This window comes from Cucumis sativus, chromosome 6 (genome assembly GCF_000004075.3).
Source record: "Cucumis sativus cultivar 9930 chromosome 6, Cucumber_9930_V3, whole genome shotgun sequence".
NCBI lineage: Eukaryota > Viridiplantae > Streptophyta > Magnoliopsida > Cucurbitales > Cucurbitaceae > Cucumis > Cucumis sativus.
Genome location: NC_026660.2, coordinates 16839168 through 16863247, shown reverse-complemented (window position 1 = coordinate 16863247; position 24080 = coordinate 16839168). Strand labels below are relative to the sequence as shown.

The window sequence follows — 24080 nt, the reverse complement described above, 5'->3', positions numbered from 1 at the left end:
GTAAGGTGGACTTGAAAAATTGTACATATTAACATGTTAACTCTACTCGTAAAATATTATTGAAATAATTTTGAATTATTCGACACAAACTTATGATCTTAGTTGTCAAACACTTTCCTAAAGCTTGCCATTTGGAATTTAAAAACAAAAAAAAATCCATAAGATAATTTTTAAAGTCCCAAGTATTGTTTTTCATCTAACGCATGGAGACGTTTTCCAACACTTCTACCTAGCAAAAGATCATTTGGCTTCTCATCAAATGGCTTTTGATGGAATACTCTCCTTCAACAAAAACATGTGTGTACGGTCAGGATAAGAAATAATGTTGGAGTTTTACAGACGAACGAAGAAAAGAAGAAACTTCCAGCAAAAAAAAAGGTACAATTCCATACAATCTGGAGTTACAGAAGGCTTTGGGTCTTTTCAAAGTTAGGAGAGACCTGCTTAACGTAGTAAATATCGTATAGCAGCAACAGCGTCGCCTTTGTGCTCTCGCAGTGTTCTTTCAGCAACCTTCTTGTCCAACTGTAGACAGTATAAGAAAAGATTGTGGGAATGAATTAGAACTTGAAAGCTTATTATAAGATGTTATCTACGTTGAAGATGTGAAACAAACCTCGAGTTCATTTGCGATTATGTCGACGTCAGCTGCATTTATCTTGACAGCAGCAAGCTCTTTCTCTCTGAAAGAAGCAAAATACAATGATTACTTAGTAAACAATTCATGCTAGAATTTATACAAAGTATTGTAGCTGGAAAAGCTTAGCAAAGAAGAAAAACATGTATAGTTCAAAGGTCTACTATCTGAATGATGAAAATTAGTTGTTCACAATTATTGGTTTTACTGGATAGCCAAAGATTATGATAAGTACTCATTGTACCCGCACATACGAGAGATGTAGAGAATTAACAACTTGGCAGTTTTGTAGGTAACTATTGAAATTTGGGCAACATTACAATGAAATTACCGAGATTAAATATCAACCACGAAGCTTATACGACCGACATAAAGTTTTGAAGCATTGATGATGCAAGTGGGAAATGATATAACACAAGGTGTACTAAAGGAAGAAAACATTTCGTTGAGACTAAGTTGAATAAACATTTGGATTGTGAAAATCATTCATGTTTTCTCACAATTTCTTTACCATAGTTTTAATTTTTTCCTTGATAAGGATTACAATTCTTGTTCAGCTTTCAGAAGCAAAAGACAAGTTTGTCTTTGATTTTGAAAACACTCTTGACAGATCGATAAGATAACAAAATAAAGAAATCAATTGGTATTAGTGGTGTTATAAGCTTAATCTTCAAAAATACAAAATACAAAATACAAAACAAAGGGTAGACTTGAAGAAACAGAAAATGGAGCAAAGTTCATCCAAAAAAGAATCCCAATGATATAATGGAACTCATTATTTGGCAACAATTCCAAGTCACGTATAAACCAAAAATTTTATCATACCATGACCTTCACCATTTCCTATAAATTAAAGGGGAAAATTCAGGATTTCTATACACACCTCAACATCATAGCGTTCCAATCGGCTTCAGCCGATGCAGCAATAGACGCCATTGCCTGCCAGCGATCGCAAAATGAAAGGACGTTCAATTCAAAATTGTTTCCACTAATTTGTTCATGAGAATCTAAACAGAGACTGCTAGAAAAAAATGACGATACATATATAAAAAACTACAAAACCATTTCAACTTTGTAGTCAAGATAATATCAATTTCTAACTTCAGTCGTAGGTCAGTTAAATTGCTAGTAAATTCATTCATGTTCTAAGCAAGAATAGAAAAGCAAAAAGAAGTGGTTGCAGAAGTAAATACCTCCTGAACACGAGTGGAATCGAGTTGACGGTCTTCAACGCGATCAGTGAGCTTATCGAAGGCTTTACTCTGTTGTTGCATATCCTTCGAATCAACCAGCCTCTCGATTCCATCGTCTCCAGCTTCCATTTTCTGTAAACGAACAACGCAACAATATTTTTGGTGATTTTGTAGTGAGAATCGAAAGAATTTGGTGCGTCTCTGTTGAGAATCGAAACAAATCGGCGATGGCGATGAGCAAAGATCAGCAAAACCCTTACCTCCAATTTCCAGCTCGTCGTTCACTGAGACTAGAATGGAAAGCGGCGCCTAGGCCCAAAATGCAAGCCCAAGCCCAAGTTTTAGGGTGTCATGACTCAAAAGCCCAGTCATTAGAGCGGGCCCAAGAAAAAAGGCAATTAAAAGAAGAAAAAAAATTGCAAATTTAATCTAAAGTTAGGGTTTTAGTTCCAATAGTTTGATAAAACCATTGGTCCTATTATTGCTTCATCTAAGAGATATAGAAAAAAAAAACCATAAAAAGATATCTTATGTATCATATAGTAAAACTATGAACTAGAGCTAGCATTTGAAAATGTTCCTAAAAAATAACATGGATAAGTCACAGTATTAAAAGCAAAGTTCAAAATTTAGTTTGGAAAGTATCCTGGTGATTTACAAATAGAAAACTTTTTAAGTGAGTCTCAACCTCAAAGTTGGCTATCTCAACAAACATAGTTAACTATTCAAAGTCTCTTATACCAATTGAGTGATGGTTATGTTCAAGTTAAAACACTAGGTTGTATTGATAAAATATAAATTTTTTTAAAAAAAGTCCCCCATATTTTTTAATTTTCATTTTGCAATGAAACTTAGAAATGTGTGAAAATTTTCGGAAGCAGATAGAATTTGATAGTGCTTTTCAGTCTTATCTAACGTGAAAGATGAGATTTTAACGTATCTCATGATTTGCTCGTTTTCCCATACGCGATTATCCACAAACTTCCCCATACCTTTCTCTATATCAATGCGGCAACTCTTTTTAATTCAATTTTCATTACCCAATTTCATCATTTCTTCGCCGGAATGGATCGCTCTTCGTCGGAAAATCTCATCCTCGTTAACAGAGAATCAAATGGGATCGCATTCATTACGATCAACCGCCCGAAGTCGTTGAATTCGTTAACGAAACATATGATGGCAGATTTAGCTCACGCGTTTAAGAGCTTAGACCGCGACGATTCTGTCCGGGTCATCATCCTCTCTGGATCAGGACGAGCCTTCTGCTCCGGTGTAGATCTAACTGCGGCTGAGGATGTTTTCAAGGGAGATGTGAAGGATGTTGAATCCGATCCCGTTGCGCAAATGGAACTCTGCCGGAAGCCGATCATCGGAGCGATTGCAGGTTTTGCTATCACCGCTGGATTTGAAATCGCTTTGGCTTGTGATATACTCATCGCTGCCAAAGGAGCCAAGTTCATCGACACTCATGCTAGGTTATTTTCCTCTTTCTTTCAATTAATTGATTAATTTGCTAGGATAAGGGGAAACAAAGTAAATTTCTGAAATTTATTGGCGGTGCGATGCTGTTCTTTTATTGAAATTTCTGGAACCAAATACTGTTACGACAGATTTGGGATATTTCCTTCATGGGGATTATCTCAGAAATTAGGAAGGATAATTGGAGTCAACAAAGCTCGTGAAGTATCGTTAACGGCGATGCCTCTAACGGCGGAGGAAGCAGAGAAGAGGGGATTGGTGAATCAGGTGGTTGAAGGAAGTGAATTGTTGAAGAAAGCTCGAGAGGTTGCGGAGGCAATCTTGAAGAACAATCAGGATTTGGTAGTGAGATACAAGTCAGTCATTAACGATGGCTTGAAGCTTGATCTTGGCCAAGCTCTTACGCTAGAAAAGGTAATTCATAACTATTTCGAATCTCTATTCATCATTGAATTCTGATTTCTTGTTCATGAATTTTGCTTCAAAATTGTCTGGAATGCAAGGATTTGGACTGAAAATTGATTGAAATGGATCAATTTCAACTAAAATTTGTTTGGAATTACACCCTCAAAACTCCAAAATAAATTTATAGAAAAGGGTTAAAATTGGACTCTACTAGGAATCAGACCCTCAATGATGAAAATTGAATTTCAGATTTATAGAATTGTCAACCTTAAGCCTCCAAACTTGTAAGCTAGTAGAAATTTTTGTCTCTTGAACAATAAATTTTGTAGGAATGTTATTATGTTCTTCTAGATTCATATATTTGGGCAATGGTATGGGATGGGATGGTCCTTTCAGTACTCATTTTAAGTTTTTAACCATTTTAATTTTTGAAGTAGATGTTAAGAAGGGTCGAATTTTGTTAGGTAACTTAGATAGTAATATTAGTATGTTAGTAGCAAGGAATCTATTGGTCATTGAATGGAAAGTTAGTTACCGGATGTTGTATAAAATAGTATGAAGGTGAGTGGGGAGAGGAAGACTATTTTGTGGACTGTGGAGTAATCTAAGACCACTGAAGGGAGAGGCCGAGAGGGTTCCTAGCACCATAAACTTGGATGATCCTGTAGTTCTTCTTTAGTTCTCAATATGTTTTCAGAAATTGATTCTTGTTAGGTAGTATCCTAACAAATTTCTTCCATAAATTTTATCTATTTTATCATTTAGTCTCTAAGGACGGTTGGGACATTGAATTCGTTATTGACTTATTAGAGTTACTAGTTAGTACAGGTTATGAGTTATAATAAACTATGTTTAGGATGCATGGTTTGGGCAGAAAATAATGTAATGAAGAAAGAAAAAGATACCCTATAGCAAATAGTAAATAATATAGGTTGTAGTTAAAAGGGATTTGAATAGTAACAACGTTAGTTATAATAGTTAGAAACACGAACTTGAAGTTCATGACTCAAACACCTCCTAAATGTTTGAGATTCAATTTTACAGTTATATGTGTAAGTTTGAACAAGCAACTTTAACATTTGATAAGAGCTCAATTTTTATCGTTGAGTAGACATTTCGGACAAGGAGTTGATTATTATAGCTCTAGGTTGTCGTTGTTGAGTTTAGTTGCATTTGAGACATAGCTTATTTTAGTTTTAATTATAACATAGTATATGTTTGAGGTATAAACTTGTTTAGCTTAAGAAGGAAATAATAAACAAAGTTGTAGCAAATAGAGATTTTGAAATAGTATTGATGTAGCTAATTAGAGAGTACAAAACAATATGGTACTCTAGCTACTATAGTCTTAGGATAACCCTTGTTCTAAACGTTTCCTGAATGTCTGTGTATATAATTGTAATTAACATCATACTTCATAATCTTTTTTGAAAAAAAATAAGAAATCAAAATAGTTATCAAACAAACACGATGAAGTATAGTAATTTTGAAACATCATTAAACTCGTTTATGTTTTGTGAATGCAGGAGAGAGCTCATGCGTATTACAATGGAATGACGAAAGAACAATTCCAGAAAATGCAAGAATTCATAGCTGGTCGGAGCTCCAAGAGACCTTCCAAGTTATAATTAATTTAATTTGTCTAAACCCCTTTCACTTTTTCAATAATAACAAAAACAAACCTTTCATCTTCTTTTTAGCTGTTACTATATTGGAAACAAGAATTTCATCCCCATCGCCATAGCCGATCGATGCGAATCACTTCATAATTAATCTCATCTTAGTGGTTCGATAATACGTAGTTCCACAGAATTGAAGGAATAATTAATTCTAATTCTAACTTTTGGATTTTATTTATCAAACTCTAACTTTTTCTTAATCAAATTTATAAATTAGTAGGTTAAAATACTATTTGGTTTCTGAATCTTTGTTTAATTGTAAAAAAGACTAAGAGATATTTTCAAAGTTGCTTAGGCTTATAAAGTTGATTTATTTAACAATGGATGGTAGAGTTTTGTGCACTCACACACAGTGGTAATCATTTTAACTAACCTAACTCAAAGTTGGCTTTCTTTCCTATTGAAAATTATTGATAATGTTATTCCTATTCCTTCATTTTAATAAATTTAAATTTTATTGTAAGTAGAAATTAAAAACTAAATATTTGGAACTATGAAAACTTCATTTTTTCTATTTTTGAAAAAATAATTAAGAAAATGGGTCAGTCCAACAGACAAATAAGTTCAAGTTTAACAGACAAATAGGTTTAAACTCAGGCCTAACAAGCAAATGAGTTCAAATTCAATAGGCAAATGAGCTTAAGTCCATGTAAAGTCGATGAAATTTCTCTATAAATAGAGATTTTGCCTCTCATTTAAGGAGGTCTTTATTTGAAGGAATAATTGAAGTTTTTATCTTATATTTGAAAGAAAACATTAAAGGAGCAATATTTGCTATATTCATCAATATACAAAATTTAATTCCATAATACAAAATTCAATTCCATAATATACATTTCTTCAAAATATAGTGTGAACACGTACATACATAATTTTATAGATAATTTTTTTTGAAAACTTTGAATAATTCTTTTAAAAATTCTAATAAACCATAAATGCTAATCTTTTAAAAATTTGATGATATAATTTAAAATTTTGATTATTGAAATGAGCATAATGTTTTAAAAAGGTTTAACCAATTATTGAAAAGTGATTTGACAGAAGAAAAAAAATGATAATGAAAAACCGAATTCTGGCGGTGTCCTAAAGAAGAATGAAAGTTGTGAATTTAGAAAGAGAAGAGGGGAAGAGGATGCGTAGTGCGTGCCGCGTTGTTCATTCGTTCATTCATCGCCCATTTCCCATAAAATCACAAACACATTGTTATTTTGGCCCAATCCCACACCATATTAAACGTACAACTCTCTCCCATTACATTCATTGGATGAATCAACCTTTCTAATAACAAATTCCCTTTTCATTTTCATTTTTATCTTTTTCCTTTTCCTTTTTCTGTTTTTAAGCCAATCATTTGACACATATCCATGGTCCCTCTCTTTAATACTCCAACTTATACAGTGTATTATACTAGCAATTACGACTCTACTCGTTTATTTTCAAATTGGTAGAGGTTTATCGGCTAGCATGGTTGGCTAAATTATGAGGTTTTGGTATTTTTCTCTTAGTAAATATGTGTTGCTCTGTGCCTTTTCTCAGTACCCTACGTGCACATGTTTGTGGGCTTTGCTTTGGGTCTTGTCGTGAACAACACTCGACATTTTTGTATATAGGTAAAAACTTAGTTCATGGAGTACATTTCAACATTAAAAAATTGTAATAATTCCTTAGACCATGTTTGGTAACTTTTTTTTTAATTTAGTTTTGCTAGTCCTTAAAACCATGTTTGGTATTTTTTTTTCTATTTTTTGTTTTTGAAATTTAATTTTTAAAAAACATGTGTGATTGGTAACTAATTCACTTTAAACAATAACTTGTTCTTAATACTTTTCTTATCATCTTCTCCCTTTCCTCGATCTTTAAGATCTTGGGCTAATTGAAAAAAAATGATTGAATATGGTGTTAATTACAATTAAATCTTTAAATTAAACTTTTAAAATAAAAAAATAAGCTCCAAAATTTATCCAAATTCTAAAGTTGAATCATCAAACGTATATAACTGTATACATTGTATAAGTTTTGATAATTTAATTTTTCATCATTTGTATGTCCAATTCTAACACTTTTAAAAGTTTAAGATTCATACGTTATTATGGATAGTTTGAGAGTGTAATTGCATCTACGGTCATACTTAGGGATAAAATTTACAATTCTCCCTTCAAATTATGTTTCCACTATTCTTTTTTTTTTTTCTCTATTATTTTATGTCAAATGGTCAAGTTTTCAAATAAACGAAGTGCTTTTTGGTCTTTTAACCTACTCCTTATACAATTTTCTAATATCCAAAATAGTTTTTCAACTTCCAAATAGTCAAATCCTTTGAAGTTATGTTGAAAATCAAACGAATTTGAAAAAAACTTATACTCACTTGTCCTTTTCCTCAATTCTTACCCTCGATATCAGATTTAGAAGAGAACAATCAACTATTACGATATTGTCCACTTTGTTTTTGTTACCATCCCAAAAGATTTTTTACTAATGGAGATGGTTGTCCTCGCTTATATACCCAAGATCATTCTCTTATCTAATCGATGAGGACTTTGATTCCATTACATAAAATTTTGTGGATATCAGGTTATAGGATTTAGTAACCAGGTCAAACTGACCAGGTTATTATTGTTATTATTAATAGTACTACTACAAAGAAAAAATCAACTTTTAATGAAAAAGTAAATAATTAGAAAAAAAAAAGTCATAAATTATGAGTTGGGTTGACCCTTGCACGTTTAACTAATAGATTCAATTTTTGCTAAGCCGTCACTTCGAATTGATCCATAATTTGTCTCAAATCCTACTCAACTCGGCTTATTAGTTACACCCTTAATCTCAAAGCCTCTAAAAAAAATTACTAAACTAATAAACCCAAATAATTATTAAATGAAACATGTAAACAATTATCAAATGATGGAAGATGGAAAAGTAGGGGAAGAAAAAGATAGTGAGAGAGAAATTGACGTATAAATGTGGCGAAGAGATTTTTATATAAACAAAGCAATGCAAAGAGAGGAGTTGGCTTAAGGTGTGATGGAAAGGGTACCGTTTTGCAATTAAATAAAATTCGACGTGTCTTTCTCCCAGAGGCCCCCCCAAAACTACCAATTTGTAAAAAACGCCCTCCCCCACTGCCACCTCACCATTTCAATAACCCTTATATTCTACTTTTTGTTTACTCCATATTATTTTTAGCTCCTATTTTGTCTTCTTTTTTTTTTTTTCTTTTCTTTTCAACTTTTACATTCCTATCAATTTTAAATACCCTTACCTACATACCAAATCCATTCATTTGTTTTCTAGATTACATTTCTACCATTAATTCAATCTTTTAATTTTTTGTATTCGTCGAAAACGTTCGCTTTATAGTACGACAATAATTAATACATGTACGACACTTTTAGAATACGTTTAATTCATTAACTTTAAAATATGTATCTTTATTTTGTTTTTTACCCTTTCTTCCATAATTACTTGATTTTTGGCTTTTTAGAGTTTTTTTTTTTTTTTTGGAGAATTTGATTTAGAAACTTAGTAATTAAATCTTTTATTAAAAAAACAATTTTTTTTTAAAAAAAATAACTATGAATTTAGACATTACAATTAAGTGTGAAGAAAAAAAAATGAACACAATCTTCAAAAAAATCAAAGGGTCATGATAGACACCAAAAATTTCAAAAGTACAAATCTAGTCTATGATTTTGAATATTAAAAATATCTTAGATAGACTAGACACAAAATAAAAGTGTGGGGTTCTTATTCATAGATTTCAATTTTTCATTTTATAAAAATAAATATTTAAGTTACATATCTCGAGTAGGCATTTATCTTTTTGCATCCAATTAAATTGTCCAATTATAACTCGACATATAACAAATTATTGATATTTTTTAAAAATATTTCAAGAAATGTTTTATGTTAGAGACAAGAAGGTATATACATTTCATAATTTCAATCAATCAGTATTGCAACTATGAAATATGGTTAATTATCTTTTTGTGGGGATGATGCAGCTGCTAGATGCTCACTAACATCTCACTACTACACATTTAATCAAACTATATAAAAATTCTCATTAATTTCATGTCCACATTCAAAAGCCCCTTCCCAACGGTAAGTTTGTACCTACAAACATCATAATATATATAGCTTCATTTAAAACATGTATCCTATTTTTAGATATATTCCTTTCCTATACCAAAAGGTTTAAATATCATTTTGTTATTTCTATCTTTTATTTATTTATTTATATATTCACTTTAAATAATAATTTTAATTATATATAAAGGTAAACAAACACTCCATTATTTGTTTTGAAATTGACGTTTTAATAAATGAAACAATGAAGCTAAATTTAGAGAGAATAATGCTAGAAGTAAATCTAAATTAATTGCATAGGAAAGGTTTAGATTTAAATTATTAGTTTACAATTTGAGGTGATATAACTTCAAAAGAATTGTTAGTCTTTTTTTTTTTGGGAATAAAAAACAAATGGAAGAATATTTTAGAAAATACCATATGGTATCTTAAAAATTAGAAACAATCAACACTCCCCTAGGAAACTGTCTTTTAAAAACCAAGCATAGTTTTTTCTAATTTTTTATAATAATTTAAATATTTTCTCAAGCGGATGAATTCTTAAGGAAATTTTAAAAAATAAATCTTTAATAGTTGCATAGTTGGTAGTTTTTCAAAATGTAGAATAGATAAGTTTAATTTTAAAAAACAAAAAAACAAAAACCATAAAATTTACCGTTTTTTTGCTTCACATAATACTTTTTTTTCTCCTGACAGATAAGCAAAAAAATGATAAGGATGAAAGGATGATTACCACACAGTATTGTTGAGCACATAGGAAAAGAAATGGGATATTTTTTTTTGTAATTTAGCAGAAAATAAGCTGTTTTTCAAAATAAAGAAAAACATTCCGTTTTTCTTCCATTATTTAATTTCGATATTGGACCCATTCTTTGGTTTTTAAACAACAATGGTAATGAAAAAATAAAAATCTAAAAAACAGTAAAAACAAATTTTAAAAAACGTCCCCGTGATTCCCTTTGAGCCCATAAATAGTCATTGAGCATTTGCTACTAAACTTACTCCCTTTCAACGCACCGCCAAAAACGTTTAGTTTTCCCGTCACCATCTTAAAACGACATCTCCTCCGTCGTTTTGATACCAAGGAATCATATCTCTCACTCTCTCTCTTTATTTGTTTTGTTTTGTTTTATTTTATTTATTTATCTCCTTCAAGAAAATAAAAATAAACACTCAAAAATGGCTTCTCCATCTCTTCCTCCTTCTCCTCCTCCTCTCGACGGCGAAGACAAACACCCCACCACCGTCGATGGCGGCGACGAACCAAACAGATCGCTTTCGTCTCCATCTCCACCGTCGTTCTCCTTCAAACGCTTCGACATCGTCACCGACTACTCCGATCACCATTACGCCGATTCCAACCTCTTTCCGAACTGCATTGGATCAGACGTCTCGAAGAAGATCATGAGAGAATGGAAGGTTCTCGAAAGGAATCTTCCGGAATCAATTTTCGTTCGGGCTTACGAAGAGCGAATCGATCTATTAAGAGCAGTAATCGTCGGTCCATCCGGAACACCATATCACGATGGATTATTCTTCTTCGATTTAGCCTTCACTTCAGACTATCCAAATACTCCACCAATGGTGTATTACCATTCCTACGGATTGAGATTGAACCCTAACCTATACGAAGACGGTTACGTTTGCTTAAGTTTAATCAACACCTGGGATGGAAAAGAAGAAGAGAGATGGAATCCATCAATTTCAACAGTTCTACAGATTTTAATATCGATTCAAGGGCTGGTGTTGAATGAGAAGCCGTATTTCAACGAACCGGAGTTGGAAAAAGATGAAGCGGATCAAGGGGAGATTTACTCAGATGCGTATAATAAGGAAGTGTATTTGTTGTGTTGTGAGATGATGATGAGATTGATGAAGAATCCGGTGAAGAATTATGAAGAATTTGTGAGGAATTACTTTGGGGGAAAAGGGGAAAGGATATTGGCAGCATGTGAAGCATATTCCGATGGAAGAGTTAGGGTTGGGAGGTACAATGAAAAAGAGAACAACAACAACAATAATAATAATGGTGAAAACTGTAAAAGAGGGGATGTTTCTGCCATTTTCAAGACGTTAATGGAGAAGATGCATCGGGATCTGCACGCAGCTTTTCTCCATTTCTGCACCTCCTCATAGATGGTACCAACTTCCAACCTCCAGCTTTTTTGCTCTTTCTTTTTTTAAACTTTATTCAACGAATTTAAATTATACAGAAATATTTCGGGTTTATTATAACAAAATCCGAAAACAACTATATTTATTAATTTCTTTTTTTATTTTCCCTTCCTTAATTAATTTCTATATTTCCAAAATCAATCCTCCAAACTTGCAAATTTTATTACATTTCAGATACTGCGATGCTATATTACAACATTTTCTTTATCTATGAATTAATTTGGACTTCCGATAATGGTTCGATGGATTATGTTTAGAGAAGTCTAAGGTCATCCCAGCAACGTTCCAATTTTAAATAAATAAATAGTTTATAAGAGCTTTTTAAATTGAGATCCAAACCTTGTGAATATTGAAATTAAAACCTGAATATGATCGCAATTTATTTGTTTGTAATATAAAAATAGTGTATAACGTAAGAGGTTAGTGTGTCCAAGCTAAAGATACAAGGAATCTCCAACTTTTTGAAGAATATGTTATTAAATTAGAAGTAATGGAAGAAAAAGTACCAAACTTATAAGACTAAAAAAGTCATGAGACAAAAATTAATAAATAAATAAATAAATGTGTGTGTGTGTGTGTGTGTGTGTATGCATGGCATATAAAAATGGGGAAGCAATGGTTAGAAGTGATGGTTTCTAGAAGTGGTAAATTTTAGATGTATATAATGCAAAAATTAGATACTATTTCTTTAAAAAGGGTTATAAAGGACACTTTCTACTTTAAACAAAAGTATGTCCTAAACTTCCCATGTGATTTCAAATAAATAATTAAACAAATAAATATAGACTATTAACTAAAATAATAAATTATATATTGAACTTAAAATATCATTTTGTACATTTTAGTTATAAATTTTAAATTTAGTGTCTTCAAGTTAATTTTAATCAGAAATACAATATGTGAATATGTATATTTTTTAATATTCACAGTGAAGTTATTAAAAGTTGTGGAACTAAAAATAGATATTGAGACAAGAAAATACTCTAATATATACATATACTAAAGTGATATTTTAGATATTAAAGAAACTTTTTAAAAAATAAATAAAATCAGAAGGGTATGTTGCGTCCAATAATAAAATGGTGACTAAGGGCCAATAGGTCAAGGATCCACATGGTCATTGTCAAAATTATTGCTGTTTTTTTTTCTATTATTACTTTGTTTGTATTAAATTATTTATTATAGAACAAAAAAAGAATTATAAAAAATAACAAATTTGATAAAAATATCTATTACATATAACAAATATTTTAAATTCTATCGATAATAGACATACATAGACACTGATATGGTGCATTTTGATAACAGTGATAAAAGTCTATTAATTTCTATCATTGATAGAATCCAAAATTTTGATATAACTTGTTAATTTACTTTACTATTTTTAAAAATGTTATGAAAAGGATCGCAAAATATAATTGGTATATGTGATTGATATTAACATAAAAAAGTGCAATTAGCTTTGGAGTGTTAGGTTTGGGATGTGTGACATGAAATAAAAAAATAATCTAAATGTCAAATATTAATAAAGTTTCTTCCTCTTTTATAATACCCTGACCTAACTTCTAAACTATATATTATTTCACATTCAGTGTACTTAAATAATATTTTCCCTAACTTATTCTCAACATTATATATATATATATATATATATATATATATAAATAAATATGGTAGACATTGACAAGTGTTTGTCTCGGTTGATTAGTTAATTTGAAACTTTAGTTTCATTTTCAAATATTAGAAGAAAGATGAGATTTTTTTCTCAAAGTGCGAATGAGTTTGAGACACGTCTTTCGATTTTCTTTTAAGGAAATGATTTAAAAACTGTAATTTTAATTAAAATAAGGTTTGTGTTTGGTCTACTTTTGTTAGAAAGTGATATTGATTATGACTTTGTTTGGATGCACTTTGACCTAAAAGTAATTCTCCAAATGCTAAATTAACATAAAAGTCAAGAAACATCGTCAAATTTTGGAAAATCTGCTGAGTAGTGATTTGACAAAAATGATTTAAAACGAAAGTAATTATTTCAAAAGTGATATTTATTACTAAACAAGTATGAGTTATTATAATATACTAATTATATTAATTGTACAAACTATACAAAAATTTAAAGAAAATATTGAACTTCTCCTTGCTTAAGAAATCAATCATCAAAGATGAACAAGAAACAAGAAGCGACTCACAAATTTATATACACCTTCTTTATCTTCAGTTCTAAATATCGTTACAAAAAAGCTAATTACCATTTGAAAAATCGATAGTTCGATCTTGTACGTATTCTTATATAATCATTGAAGTAACATTAAAAAAAAAAAAAAAAGTTAAAGTAAAGAGAGAGATGTGTGGGAGTGTAGGGAAGAAGGGGAGAATATAGTAGAGGACCCAATTTGATAGAGAGATGTGGACTGGCCATAGCCCATGCTTCCTTCACACCTTGCATTACCTACATGGCCGACCCCCCCCCCCCCCCCCCCCCCACCCCCACACTTTTTCCTTTTTCTTCTTTTTCCAACCCTTTATTACGTTTCAATTTTATTTTTCATTTCTTACCATACTATTTTATTTTCGTTTTTAAATTTTCATTTTCATTTTAAATTCATCTTCGTTTCAATTAATAGTGAAATTTTATTTATTATAATTGTTTTAAATTAATTAATATACATTAACCCCAAATACCAAAATAAGTATATTTAAAACGTATGCACAAAAAATTAACATTAAAATCAAGGATATCATTCAATGTTTTATTTTGTAGTTTTGGGTTTGGGGTTTTTTAAATTTTTATTGATGTTTTTGAAAATGAAGTCAAGTTTTTAGAATTTTGAAGTAAAACACACCATAGTACTAAAAAACAAACAACATAACTCCTATCAAGGGACCACGTTAAATTTGTAAATAGTAGGTTTTGATATGACTCCAGCATATTTCTAAATTGATGTATATGTTATACATAATGAATCGAACTATGTGTCAAATGATACATTGTTTATTGATTTTTTTTTATTTTGTATTTTGTATTGAATAGATTTAATTATGAATTTTAAAGACGGTCAAGATCCATCTACACATCCATTTGAAAATTTAGAAATCTACTTTACCCTTTTTAAAGTTTGTAGATTCAAATAGACCTTTATGATACAATCTCAAATATCTAGTGACAAAGTTTGTAATTTAATGTGATACTTAAGAGTGATTTTAAAATCGTCCAAAATCAATTTCTTTTTTTGTTTTTTTCTTTCAAATTACTATATAATATAATGTGCTTTTAATCACTTAAATTAATTTCAGAAATATTTAGACAAAACACACAAATTTACTCCAAAATTTTTCAGTTGTTCTAAATTAAACTTTATTTTCTTGATTAGGATTTGGTATATTTTTAGAATAATTATAATCTCGTTACAATTATTAATTATATATGATTTTTGAAATAAAATTCAAATTATTTCCTTATTCACGTTACATCCCATTTATTAGGCTATTAATTAATGTATAACTTTATTATGAAAATAATTTTAAAATAGTTTATTAGTTAAATATAAAACAAAATATTTTTTAACATGAAATAATTTAATAATTAAGTATAATTGTATATCATTGTTTTCCACCACATTAAGAATGTGAGAGCTTTCATCGGGCGCGGGCAATGACTTCACCGTTTGCCATCATTCAATTTCGATATTTTCTTCCATCAATTGCAGTGTCTTTAATATCATTATTCATTGTTTCCTATTTGGTCTTTAGTTTATTCCGTCATTTCGTTCTCTTTAAACTTCCGGTTAGTCATCTTTCTCAATTCATTGCATTATTCGCCAATCCATCACATCGTACTTTACCAAGAATGTGTTGACTTTTTATTTCATTGTATTACTTACACATATATATCACTTCATATATATAATAACATATATATAATGATATACAGTAAAACGTTTGAATTTTTTCCTTTCGGTATTTTTTCTTTTATATTTTGTTTATCCTATAGTAATATTAAGTTGTTAGTCATATAAACATTTATAGTTTATATATACTGTAAACTACGATACGTCTCGGTCATTTTATTCATATTTCTGTTTAGAAAAGTTTCCGTCAACAATATATACATTTATATATCACCGTTTTATCTATTTCTATTATGTGATTTATCAAATATATACATTTTATTCATATTTGTGTTATGTGATTTGTTACATATATACTACTAAATATACTCAATAATACACAATTTATAGTTGAATTTCATTATATATAACTCAATACACAGATGATGTTATCAATATATACATTTATATATAAACAATAGCATGTATAATACTTACTATTCTTTCAAACATAACGTATTATTAACTATGTAAGGTATTAATATTAAATAAAATAATTAAGAGACAATTTTTATTATAATATTACCATAATAGAATTAATCATTTAACGTATTTATATAGTATATCTAATAAAGGCAAATGTTAATCATGATCCACTTTTCTTTTTCTTTTTTTATTAATAATAAATATGGGTATATTGGTTACTTATACCTTATATTTGTATAAAACATCAGTCAATTTATAACCTTTCTAAAAAATTGGAAAATTTGAGTCCTACTTAATTTAATATATATATATATATATATACACACATATGGGTCTTTAACTCATATAGCCTAATTTACCATATGATTTTACAACAAAGACACAAATTGATCAAATTTTACACAAATGTACTAAATGAGCCACAATATTACACAAAAATAGGCCCAATTTACATATATACCTATTAGGTAGTTTTTTCACACAATATACATATTATATTACTATAGAAAATGAGAGAAAATCGTGCAACATTAAAATAGGAAAGTTCTTTGACAGTTTTCTCACTTTCCATATTCAACTAAATCATTGCCCTTTCGACGGTCAAGGAAGTGATTCGAGTTTTTGGTTTTCGGCCGTGAAGTTAAAGCGTTTAAGCGAATTCGATGGTGAAGGTTTTCTAAAACGGCCGACCAGTTTATCTGTTTTCCGACGGCCAAAAGATACAAGATTAGGTTGTATATATTCTATACACATTTTGCATTTGGTATCTTACCTAAATTAAAGATTTTAGTCTGAATAGGCAACGAAATCAAAAATGTGATTTTGCATGTGTTATATCCTAGGGTTTATTGAGGTATCAGATTGAAGAATAAGTTTTTTAGGAACGTCGCATGAGTGTTTTTCATATGGATATTGGGTATATCTGAAATTTTCTTTGGGTATATGTTGAATGTTCTAGTTGTTGAGCAAATGCAAAAAGGTAATTTTTTTTTAGACATACTCTCGTTATAGATTATTATAAAGTATAATTGTAAATAATATATGGTATATATCATATAAAACATCAACTAAAAGTATTATATCTCACGGGTAATATATAAAACTAATATAAATGTGAATAAGATGTGGTCTATATATAATAAATCACATATACAAACTATTATATAATGCGATAATATTATAAAACTAGTATAATCATAAATAATATATAGTATATATTTATAAAATCAGATCGGAATAACATTAAAATGAGCGGTATATTGTTAATATATACGATATATATGCAGGTGATATACTCAGAATGAACTAATCAGGTAGTTTTGTTGTTTAACTATTTAATTTTAAATGGGTAAAAGAACAAATGATTTACTGCAGACTTTATCGTAGCTTCAAGTGATGAAGAATTGTATATGTCAGCGACTTGTTAAGATTCTGCAGCTTACAGTTATGAGAAATTTGAATACAAATTGAGAAAACAATGTCATAAGAAGTTCAAATTTTATGATTGAATATCTAAAAGCTTCAAATGATGGAGAAGAATAGGTAAAAATAGTTACCAGCGATAGAGAAGAATAGATATATAGTGGCTGTCGGAGAGGGGAATAATTAGGTAAAGATATAATTTTGAAAAGAATATATAAATAGTTTATTACAAATTAGAAAAAAATTACAAATATTATAGTATATTTTGATTTATAATTAATTTAAAACATACATGAAATTTATTATTATTAATCAAATAAAAATTCAAATAATTTTAAATAAGGTAGTTTTTCAAATAATTTTATGAATATAATATCTAATTAGTATTTGTATTATATAATTAATAATTTATAAAATGTTATAATTGTTGGTAAAATAATATCTTTTCAACTTAAAAAAATAAATTTAAATTAGGACATTCATTCAAATTTTTTATTAAATGAATGCATTTCATCTAAATCTTTCTATATATATAGTTATTGAAAATATATGTAGCCCAAATAGAATGATTGGATGGCTAAGAGGCCCAATTGGATTTTTTAAAAAAATAATGTGTTTTGTGAAAATATTTTGAAAAATAGGGTTGTTGGAAAAGAAATTATAAGAATAAGGTTGTTTCCCAAACTATTTTAAAAAATATGTGTTTTTTTGAAATTGAACGAAGTCATGTACCCCGTACACGACTTCCTAAATGCACATGTCAGCACATTTGACCACTTCGCTCCACGTATGCACGAGTTTGACCCACGTGGACGGAAGTCGTGTACGGGGTACACGACTTCCTAAATAATTGTTTTTCAAATTATTATATTTTAAAAGATTAACTATTTTTAGGGTAAAAACATTTGTGAAAGACGGATTTTTTTTTTAAATAATGTGTTTTTAAAAAGTATTTTCAAAATTAGGGTAGTTGGAAATTTATGTTTTTGTTTAAATGTTCAACTTTAAATATGTGAAAATTTTAGTTTTTGTTTAAATGGCCAAATTTTTGGTAATTTATGTTTATTATGAACAAATTAAAAAAATAAACCAAAGGTAAACACATCATTAGTGATATCTTATAATAATTTTTGTTAATTTATTAAAGAAATCTTGTGGCTTAAGATAGATTGAGAAAAAAATATTTTGAACGTTTTTTTTAATACTTGGTTCTCTACTTTTAAAAAATATATATTATATATTGATATTATTAAGAATACTCCTACATCTAAATCATGTATTAGCAACTTCTAATTTATAATTAATTTAAAAAAGTTCAACTTTTTATTTATACAACTTGAATAAGTTCTAGCAAAATTTAAAAACACTTAAATTATACAACTTAAGAAGCTTCCCCATCTCCCTCTACGACATCATCGCCTTGTCGTCGTCATCGCCGTCGAATGCGTCTACGATCTGTGTCGGCAACATTTAAACGTCGAGTCCGCTGAACAAGGCTGTCTATATCTCCCATGACTTCGTCACACATTGGACTAAAAATTTCAAAATTGTTTTCCATGGAGACTCGACGTACGTCTTCAACAAAATTATTCTGAACGATTGTAAATAATATAATTAAAAAATGTTCATGCTTGTATTAAATTTATAAATCATATTAAAACTATTACCATGCGATAACAGTAAGCGCCATCAGGTGTCATGAAGCGTCGGGTAATCGACGTGTACCAGAAAAAATAGTTATCTGATACTGTCGGCTTCTGTGTTGCTTCTGCTTCGGCACAAAAATTATTTCGTGAATGCCACATTGCTATATGTTCTGCATGAATCCTACTCCAATCTTGATCGTGCTTGCCTCTTAAATCAATTTGGTGTAGGCCCTGATCTGTGGAGCAAAACTCTGGTGGCATTTGTAGCATATGGAACTGTCGCAATACACGATCTGTTTGATGCTTCTCAACGAGATGAAAGCAAATCACAGGACCCACATATGTCCACATCGCTTGACCGTTATGACATTGATGTGGAAGCAATGCCATAATGTGGGACGTGTATGGTGTCCAATTAATCTGTTAAAAAAAACGAACATAAGGAAACAACAAAAAACATGCCTACGCAATATTAGTATAATATTTTACTATCTGAGAGTTGATCAGCCGATCAAAAAACATTCGGTAGGTGATCAACATATTTGCGGACAGTTCTGACAATGGTATAACGCCGCTCCATCTAATGTGAGAAATGAAATCATTAATAAGTTATAAACCCTGCAAATTTTACTAAAAAATTATATATATATATATAATATATATATATATATATAATACCTGAAACTCAAAGGTCGACCAACTGATACCTCAACTGGTACTTGTGGTGCCAGAATAGGAAATCTGTCATACGCCCATACTTGCAACAATATTAATAGGCCAGCAATCTCTAAAGATCGTGCATTACTCGCTCGACACAATTCCCAATACAACCATGCGAGGCATGCAGTTCCCCAAGCATACGTACCAGCCTGGTCAAAATTAATTAAAAGTGAGAGGAACATACAGTGGACCAGGGTGTTTGATTTGTCTGCAAATAGAAAGCCTCCAATTAACTGCATAATGTATGCACGAGCGTATCTTTGAACGCTCACTACATCAGCATCCGGTGGCAATTATGTGAACTGTTCTGCCAACCAAGGAAGGCTCAATCGTTTACCTTTCATTTCAGGTGGACGAACTCCCAAGTAATCCTCACAGAGTACCTTCCAGTCATATAATAACGACCCTACCACAGGCTCACCATCCACAGGTAACCCTAACTGAACTGCAACATCCTATAGGGTGATCGTGCATTCCCCACAAGGCATATGAAATGTGTGGGTCTCTGGTCTCCAACGCTCGACCAGAGCAGTAATCAAATGCCAGTCCAACTGCATAAATCCTATTTGGGAAGCCCCTAGAAATCCAGCAGCCTCTAAATATGGTACAATACGCTAATCAAATGGGATCGTACGCTGAGATGCTGCCTCTCTTCGTCGACAACTCAAAACAACTTTGGAGGAGGCCTCCCATATAGACTGTGAACGATGGGATGGTTGTAGATATAGCTGTGTAGGATCACTCGGCCCAGGTTCCATTATGCAAATAACCTAAAAAATATCGAAATACTATGAGGATCAATTGACCCAAGTTCCATTACATGATTACAATATTATAAATTTAAGTTGTTAATTTTACATACCAATAAATTATAATTAAACTATTCATCAAATACTAAGATATACATCAAACAATTACATAGAAGTCATGCATTAATAATTACATCAAACCCTAAAATAATTACATATCAGTGTCTTGAAGAAGAAGCACGTTGAGGACAAGTACGTCTGTTATGTCCTTCTACTTTACAGATCGTGCATCTAATTGATTGACTAGACTCTTTCCAATCCATTTCATTTTGGATCATTTTGGATCCATTTCAAAAAATATAACTAAATTCAAAAAACATAACTAAATTCAAAAAACATAACTAAATTAAAAAAATATAACTAAATTCAAACAAATTTTTTCCACAAAATAAGAAAATAAAATAACAAATCTAAATAAAATTAGGGTTAGAATAAACATACCTTGTGAAGATGAATGAGACAATGGAGGATAGGAGACAATGGAGGATAGGAGAAGCTTACAACAAAAAATAAATTATTTTATCAACATAATAATAAAATAAAATAATTTTAACAACAAAATTGTGTACCCCGTCCACGATTTTTAGAAAAACATACCTTTATGACAAAATAGAAGAGGAAAAGTGAAGAGAGGAAGAGAAAATTTGAAAGGAAAAATGGATGAGAGGAAAAGAGAAGAGGGGAAGAGAAAATTTGAAGTTGGAAGGGAGAATGAAATAGGAAGAGAAAAGATGAAGAGGGGGAAAGGAAAGATGAAAAGTTGGGAGGAAGAATGGGTTAGAAAGAGGAAAGATGAAGAGAGAAAAAACTAGTAAAAATTATGAGGTGAAGAGAGGAAATATGAAGGAAGAGGAAATATGAAGGAAGAGGAAAGGAAAGACGAAGGAAGAGGAAAGGAAAGACGAAGGAAGAACGAAAAAGAGGAAGAGGAAAAATTAAGAGAGGAAGGAAAAAAGATTTCGAATGAAGGCAGAATGAAGACACGTGTCCACACCCTCTGAACCCTACGTCCACCCGTGAACCCTACGGTTGACTGGACTGTTGACCGTTGACTCACTGTTGACTCATTGTACGGAAGTCGTGTACGGGTTACACGACTTCCACCATACGCGGCAAAATGTGCTAGCTGTACGGGAGTCGTGTACCCGGTACACGACTCCAGTCAGAAAACGTGGGCCGGGTCCACGACTCCACTCGAATATCGTAAGCCCGGTTCACGACACCATTTCGATTTGTGGAAGTCGTGTACCCCGTACAGGACTTCAGTCACCTATTTTTTAAAATACTTTCCCAACTACCCTATTTTTGTAAATACTTTTACAAAACACATTATTTTTTTAAAAAAATCCGGCCCAATTCACAACCATATAATTGACCAACAAGTCTATAAAAATTGCAAATGCTTTATAATTTATTCAAAATTTTATCATAGTTTTGTGTTTAGACGTTATTTTATTTTATTTTATTTCAATTTTTAAACTCTATTTCATAACTATTTATATTTTAAAAAATAAATAACAAAACAATAAATTTGGTGATCTAACAATGTTTATCTTAAAAAATTCAAATCATAAATCAAATATTTATTAACGGGGCCTTACTTACTTACTAACACTTATTCTAACCTTGTTTGTTTTTAAACAAATGATTTTTTTACTTGTTAATTATATTTCAAAAATGAGAATGAAGTTTTGAGTCTTCAAGATTTGTAAAACGGAAACACCAAAATAATTTTCATCGTAGATAGGAAAATAATATTTATCAATTTAAATATGGTTGGCTCGAAATAGTCTATCTCTCTAGGATTTCTTGGTAATTAGAAAATAACGTTTTGATTAATTTAAGTGTTTTAGAATTCATTTACAAAGAGTTTTTTTTCTAGGGGTGGGTAAGAATACACCAAATTACTACAAATTAATTAAGGATATAGCAAATCTTTAAAAGAATTGCATGTATGACAAATTTTAATTAAATTTCAAGGTAAAAGAAGAAAATACTCCAAATACACTTTTTTTTTCATATTCTGATTTTCTTTAAAGATTTTCTTTACTCCACAATTTTCTCTCATTCTCCACAATTTTCTCCATTTTTCATCTTCATCGCTTTCTCCATTCTCCATCTTCACCGTCTTTTTCTCCGTTCTCCATCTTTACCATCGTTTCTTCTCCATCTTCTTTGTGATTTTCTCCTATTTTAAGATCATTTATTCTCTCCGCGATTTTCTTCCATCTCACTTTGATATTTTTTTAGATGTGATTCTTCCCTAAAATTTTACTTCATTCAATTTTTACAATTTGATTTAATTTCATCACTCTAGGTTGATTTTGTTCAATTCAATTGATTTTACTAGTATTTTTATATTTAAAAATGTGTGAGAATAGAGATAGTATTACACTCATAACATTGATTAATCATAATTCTGAATCGTTGCAATATATATATATATATATATATATATATATACAGTTTATCATCCTAGTGTTGCACTTATAGCATTATAGCAGATAGAGTCTATCACTGATTGACTAATATTAGTGATGGCCTAGGATACAAGTTTATTATTGATAGACTACTATCAGTTATGGACTAGGATACAAATCTATCATTGATAGACTACTATCAGTGATGGACTAGGATACATATCCATTATTGATATACTACTATCAGTGATAACTTAGGATATTAGTGATGATCTGGGATAGAGTTTAATATCAGTGATGATCTATGATACGAGTTTATCATTGATAGACTACTATTAGTGATAGACTAAGATAAGAGTCTATCATTAATAGACTAATATCACTTATGGATTAGGATAAGAGTCTATCATTGATATACTACTATCATGATAACTTAGGATATTAGTGTTGCACTAGGATACAAGTCTATCAATTATAAACTAACATCATTATGCTCATATTAACTAATCCAACTAATAGTCTATCAGTGATAACTTGTATTCATCAATATTTTTAGGAAAAAAAATCTCAATTTCTTTTAACCTAAAATTGTAGAAGTGATAGAAAAATTCTTAATATGTTCAATTTCTATGAATCCTCTTACTAATGAAGTACAATACAAGTGAAATTAAACACATTTTTAAATATAAAAATATTGGTAAAATTAATTGAATTGAACAAAATCAAGTGAGATGGAAGAAAATCGTGGAGAGAAGAAATGATCTTAAAATAGGAGAAAATCACAAAAAAGATGAAGAAGAAACAATGGTAAAGATGGAGAAAGGAGAAAAAGACGGTGAATATAGAGAATAGAGAAAACGGCGGTAAAGATGAAAAATGGAGAAAATCGTGGAGAGAGAAAATTGTGGAGATTTCTTTTAAAACAATGGTAATTTTAAAATAGTTTAAAAAAAATACAAAATTTGCTATATTTACAAAATTGTTTAAGAAATTGGTATATAGAAAAAGTTATTAATTATAAAATCTATTTTTTCTAATGATATCTAACATTACAAACCTACTTAATCAGAATCCATCAAAAATTGAGAGAAAAGTT

General features: G+C 30.1%; 4 protein-coding genes across 5 annotated transcripts; 2 read left to right on the top strand and 2 right to left on the bottom strand.

Moving 5' to 3' along the window:
* Positions 1-137: 137 nt before the first annotated feature.
* LOC101221485 (huntingtin-interacting protein K) lies at positions 138-2119 on the bottom strand. The gene is made up of 4 exons (XM_004148754.3): positions 1831-2119; positions 1521-1576; positions 617-683; positions 138-525 (listed from the first exon to the last, which is right to left on the bottom strand). Exons 1-4 carry the CDS (start codon positions 1957-1959, stop codon positions 445-447), a joined length of 333 nt encoding a protein of 110 aa, XP_004148802.1. The 5' UTR covers positions 1960-2119; the 3' UTR covers positions 138-444.
* Positions 2120-2682: 563 nt separating this feature from the next.
* Positions 2683-5487, top strand: LOC101221248 (probable enoyl-CoA hydratase 1, peroxisomal). The gene is made up of 3 exons (XM_004148753.3): positions 2683-3305; positions 3441-3723; positions 5241-5487. The coding sequence occupies exons 1-3, from the start codon at positions 2896-2898 to the stop codon at positions 5340-5342; spliced, it is 795 nt and encodes a 264-aa protein (XP_004148801.1). The 5' UTR covers positions 2683-2895; the 3' UTR covers positions 5343-5487.
* Positions 5488-10416: 4929 nt separating this feature from the next.
* On the top strand, positions 10417-11889 carry LOC101221014 (probable ubiquitin-conjugating enzyme E2 25). The gene has a single exon (XM_004148752.3). It carries the CDS (start codon positions 10659-10661, stop codon positions 11613-11615), a length of 957 nt encoding a protein of 318 aa, XP_004148800.1. The 5' UTR covers positions 10417-10658; the 3' UTR covers positions 11616-11889.
* Positions 11890-18603: 6714 nt separating this feature from the next.
* On the bottom strand, positions 18604-21202 carry LOC116404682 (serine/threonine-protein phosphatase 7 long form homolog). Of its 2 annotated transcripts, XR_004217685.1 has the most exons (4): positions 21006-21202; positions 19714-20525; positions 19057-19615; positions 18604-18980 (listed from the first exon to the last, which is right to left on the bottom strand). XR_004217685.1 is itself a non-coding variant. In XM_031887958.1 (2 exons), exons 1-2 carry the CDS (start codon positions 19423-19425, stop codon positions 18819-18821), a joined length of 531 nt encoding a protein of 176 aa, XP_031743818.1. In that variant the 5' UTR covers positions 19426-19651; the 3' UTR covers positions 18604-18818. The 2 variants fall into 2 exon arrangements, 1 of the variants encoding a protein (XP_031743818.1); XM_031887958.1 differs by lacking the exons at positions 19714-20525; positions 21006-21202 and having other exon boundaries at positions 19057-19651.
* Positions 21203-24080: the final 2878 nt, after the last annotated feature.